This window comes from Dipodomys ordii, unplaced genomic scaffold (genome assembly GCF_000151885.1).
Source record: "Dipodomys ordii isolate 6190 unplaced genomic scaffold, Dord_2.0 Scaffold7, whole genome shotgun sequence".
NCBI lineage: Eukaryota > Metazoa > Chordata > Mammalia > Rodentia > Heteromyidae > Dipodomys > Dipodomys ordii.
This window is the reverse complement of record NW_012267223.1, coordinates 126,106-130,824: the sequence shown is the minus strand read 5'-3', so window position 1 is coordinate 130,824 and position 4,719 is coordinate 126,106. Positions and strand designations below refer to the sequence as shown.

The window sequence follows — 4,719 nt, the reverse complement described above, 5'->3', positions numbered from 1 at the left end:
TGCCCCCTGTGCCCGGGGCCCCGCTGGGCGGTGCTGGCACAGCGGGCCAGCAGGTAGCACAGAGTGAGCATGGGAGCCCGGCCGGCGCCCCCCGCGCGGCTCCAGGACCAGGACCCCAAGCTGCCCCCCGTGCTGCAGAGAGCCCTGCCCGGGCCGGCAGCCGGCTGGGAGCCCTCCCGCCAGGCACGCTGGTGCTGGAATGTTCCGGGCACCAGGCTCCCAAGGAGGCGAGGAGGACATGGGTAGGAGGGGGACGAGAGCCCTTGTGTGGGGCCTTGTTCTCGGGGCCCGAGGAGGCCGCTGTACAATGGCCCGGGGCCCGTGGGTGAGGGGCGGTGTCCCGGGGTGGGGGCGCCAGGGCAGGGCCACAGCACCGCCATGCAGCCCTCAGCCCCCCTGGTGGGGGGGTTCTAGAAGAATCACTGAGCCAGCAAATTCAGGCTTTGGGAAAGGCAAGGAGCACATTCCTGCTGCCTGCCTGCCATGGGCTCCCTCGGGCAGGGAGAGGTGCTGGGCACAGGTCGTTTAGAGGGGGCTGCCATCGAAACACAGCTGGGGGCTGCACCCAGCCCCAGGAGGCTCTGCCCAGCCTGGCCTCCACCAGGGCTGGGCCGGCCGATGCCCAGGGCCGGCCGATGCTCGGGGCCGGCCCATGCCTGGGGCCAGCCAGTGCCCAGGGCCGGCTGATGGCGGGAGGTCCTGCCCGGCCACGATGCGTTGACCAGCAGACCGAGGCCCAGGCAGGCGCTTGGGCTTGGGGCTCAACTCTGTGCTCCCGCCCCTCACTCAGTGCCGCTGCTGGGCGGGGGGCACATGGGGGCTGCCAGGGCGGGGGCACCCCTTGAGCGGTGTTCTCGGCCATCACCCCGGAAGAGGGGTTCCTCCCCAGCCCAGCCTCGCAGGGACTCTGGAGGCTGCAGGGCCTCAGCGAACGGTCCATGAAGAGCAGTGGCCACGGATGGCGGCCGGGCTTCTAGAAACCCACACCAGGGGCAGAAGATGCCCCAAAGGAACGCCTGATGGCAGGCTCTAGCGGAGTGGGGTCCGGGGCCTCGCGGGGAGCTCCTCCACTGGGAGTCACAGCCCCCCCCCACGCCAGTCTAGAGTCCATGATGCCTCCCGGCCGTCCCCAGCTCCCACCACCAGGACAGGCCAGTGGGAGGGCCCTGCCCAGGGCACCCAAAAGTGGGTGGGGGTCCCTGAGGGACCCCATGCCAGGGTGACGGAGCCTTGTTGCCCCAGAGGACGTCCGCATGGGACCCCAGGCCCCCTCCCCCCGGCCTCACCTTGAAGCCGATGCCGCCCTTCTTACAGCACAGGCAGGCCAGCATGAGGACGATGACTGTGAAGAGGCCGGAGAAGGACACCGCCACCACGGCCAGGGAGGACGACCAGGAGAGCTCACCGAGGGGGGCGCCGTCTGCCGAGAGAGGGGCGCATGAGACGCCGGGCGCACCCGCTGCCGTCGGGGCTGGGCCTGACCGGCGCCTGACCCCTCGCTCGGACAGGTGGGCACTTGACGAGGCCCCGAGCGGGTGGACGGCGGGCTGGCCTTGGCGGTCAGAGCCTGTGCCTCTGTGGGGGTCACCGGAACTCCTGCCATGGGCAGAATGGCCACACCGGGCCCAGCTCCCGACTCTGGGCTTCCTGGAGAGCTGCCGAGAAGCCAAGAGGCCAGATGCTACCCTGCATCTCCTCCAGACCCTGGTCCCCCACCTTGCCCCTCTGAGGCTGTGCAGCCGGCTGCGCCACTGGCCACACTGGAGGTCTGAGCCCTGAGGTCTGGCCTCCAAGGGAAGAGACTCCCCCGGCAGCCCCCCCCCCCCCCGGCTTCACACCGAGGCCCCTTGGCGCCACTTCTGCCTTGAGGACAACAGGCACCTCCTGCAGCACGCGGTCACACGGTTCTCTTCTCCCAGATGGGGAAACTGAGGCACCCCACCCCTTCCATTGAGCCACCCAAACTGGAGCTTCGCAGAGCCGGGGCTTGGGGACCCGCATACACAGGTGCGGCCGGCCCGGAGCCCGGAGCCCGGAGCCGCGGCTCTGCCCAGGCCGGGCTCCCCCGGGCTCTGGCTTCCACCGTGTCCCAGAGGCCTTCTCTGCCCCACGTCCCCACATGGCCCCTGAAAGTGTCCTGACCACCTCAGTTCTCGGGCACCATGTCCATAGCCATCGGCCCCCCGTGGCTCTCCGTGACTCAGCAGCCCACCGAGGCGGCCGCGGCCACCACCACCGCCACCCCCCCCAGGCGCCGCTGACAAGGCCCCGCTATGCTTTGGATGGCCAGAGGCAGCGTGAGCCGAGGGCCAGCGTGGACCCTGCAGGCCAGTGCTGACCCCACGGGCCAGCGCGGACCCCGCGGGCCCAGGCCGTGGGAGCGGGAGGCCGTGGGCAGCTGAGGTGGGGGAGAAGGACAAGGCCAACCAGCAAAGCAGGACCAGGTCATGGTGACAGGCAGTTGCTGGGATGCTGGGACCACAGGGGACAGCCATGCCCACAGCTCCCCCCCCCCCGCACCAAGGGCCCGAAGTAGAAAGCCCTCAGAGGGGACTCCATCCACAGGGAGGCCCTGGGTCTGGCTGCCTGTGTGTGTGTGCCTTGCACGTGTGTCCCTGTGTGCCTCTGTGCATGCGAGTCTCCATGTGAGCTTGCACGTGTGTGTGCTTATGTGCACAGGTGTGCTTGTATGCACAAGCTTGTACATGCATCCTTGTATGCCTGGGTGATGTACATGCATGACCACGTGCATGCATGTGCTGCGACTTCACGTGTGCGTGTTGGTGTGCCTGTGCGACGTGTACGTGAATGTGGACGTGCACAGATGTGCTGTGTGACTTCATGCGTGCACCCCCCACCGCTGCTCCATGTCCCCCACACCTCCCACGCACCCCCCACACACACAGGAAGCAGCCGTTCCCTGAGACCCGGGTCCCCGGGGCGACCCCTCTCACCCTTGGGGGCAGGGTATCATAGCGCATTCCTCTCCACCCCGCCTCTGCCTGGCAGCCCTGACGGCATGGCTGAGCCCCTCGGTGGAGGAGGCCCCTCGGTGGAGGAGGCCCCTCGGTGGAGGAGGCCCCTCGGAGGAGGAGGCCCCTCGGAGGAGGAGGCCCCTCGGTGGAGGAGGCCCAGGCCACAGCCCCTCCAACGCCCCCGGGCCGAGCCGCCACCAGCCTCCACCCCAGCCTCACAGCCCTCCCCTCCTCAGAGGCTGAGGCCTTCCTGGGGTCCCCCGCCAGCGGGGGGGGGGAGGGTGGCGGGGGACTGCCCGGAGCACTGCCCATCCCCCCCGTGCCCAAGTCCCTGAGGTGGGGGACGGTTAGCGCAGTGTGGCGTGAGTCACAGAGAGAACCGCAGCCTGGAACTTTCGAACCTACAAGTGCCTGTGGGTCTCTGGAGCCCCGTGGGGAGAGACAGCGCGGCCGCAGAGCCAGGCCGGTGCTACCCGCCTGCAGACAGGTCCCTGGGAAGGGACCTGTCCCTGCTGCTGGGACACACAGCGCGTGCGCTGCCCCGGTGCGCTCAGCCAGGCGGACCTGCGCGCTGCCGCCACGGGAGCACAGCCCAGACACACGCGCGTGCACACACACACATCTAACCCTGCTCCACGGCTATGCCAGCCCACAATACAGCCAAGAGAACGGGGCTCCGGAGGGTCTCAGAGGCCCTGCGGGAGCCAGGACGGGGGAGGAGGGGGGAGGACGTGGCTGTGGGGGGGCCCTGCTCCTGACCAGCATCCCCTGGGAGCAGCACCCTCCTTTCATTCGTGGGCCCTATGATTAGAGCTGACTCCCAATAGATCATAGAACTCATGCCCAGTGTCACCACGGCCTGGGAGCCACCAACCGACTGTTAGAGGGAGGCGCTGGCGAGCACCACTCGCCCCCAGCCGAGGGCGGCGCCCAGGACGGGGCGGGCAGCGCGCTGCGGGACCCCTGTTCTATTCAAAGCGCATTTCAGGGGCAACCAGGGGAGACCCGTGGGACCCTCTCCTGCCACAAGGTGGCGCTCTCCGGACCCTTTAAACGGTTGGGGGGAGGGGGCTGCGCGGCTCTGCCGGCGTTCACTGTAGGGGTGCAACCTGAGGGGCCCAGCTCAGTGCTGTTCCCGGAGGGCAGCGGGAGGCCCGGCGCCGGCCACCCCTGTTCAGCCGGGGGAGGAGGGGAGAGGCCGGGGTGACCAGAGGAGGAGGGGAGAGGCCGGGGTGACCAGAGGCCTGGGGCCTGCCATGTCCCACACAGCAGCAGGTGACGGCCAAGCCTGAGACACCCAGGCCGAGACACCTGCACATCCTCACGGTCCCAGCTGGGGGTGAACCCATCCCGGCCAGGGCAGGGGTGGGGGACCCACAGACACCCCCAGCACAAGACAGAGAAGGTGCCAGAGCAGGGCGTCTCGAGGCACGGCCAAGGGCACAGCGGCGGCCACGGACACGGCACGGACACGGCACACAGCACAGACCGCCACCCACCCACGGACACGGCACAGACCGCCACCCACCCACGGACACGGCACACACCGCACACACCGCCACCCACCCACGGACACGGCACACACCGCCACCCACCCACGGACACGGCACACACCGCCACCCACCCACGGACACGGCACACACCGCCACCCACCCACGGACACTGCACACACCGCCACCCACCCACGGACACGGCACACACCGCCACCCACCCACGGACACGGCACACACCGCCACCCACCCAC

The 4,719-nt window shown here is 69.5% G+C and overlaps 1 protein-coding gene across 1 annotated transcript in view; it reads right to left on the bottom strand.

Annotated features, from left to right (window-relative positions):
- The window catches only part of Aatk (apoptosis-associated tyrosine kinase), a 29,513-nt gene that overhangs the window by 11,690 nt on the left and 13,104 nt on the right, over window positions 1-4,719 (bottom strand). The window contains exon 2 of the mRNA XM_013036225.1: window positions 1,287-1,420. Within this exon, the coding sequence (XP_012891679.1) occupies window positions 1,287-1,331 (45 nt within the window). The 5' untranslated portion in view covers window positions 1,332-1,420. The remainder of the gene's footprint in view (window positions 1-1,286; window positions 1,421-4,719) is intronic.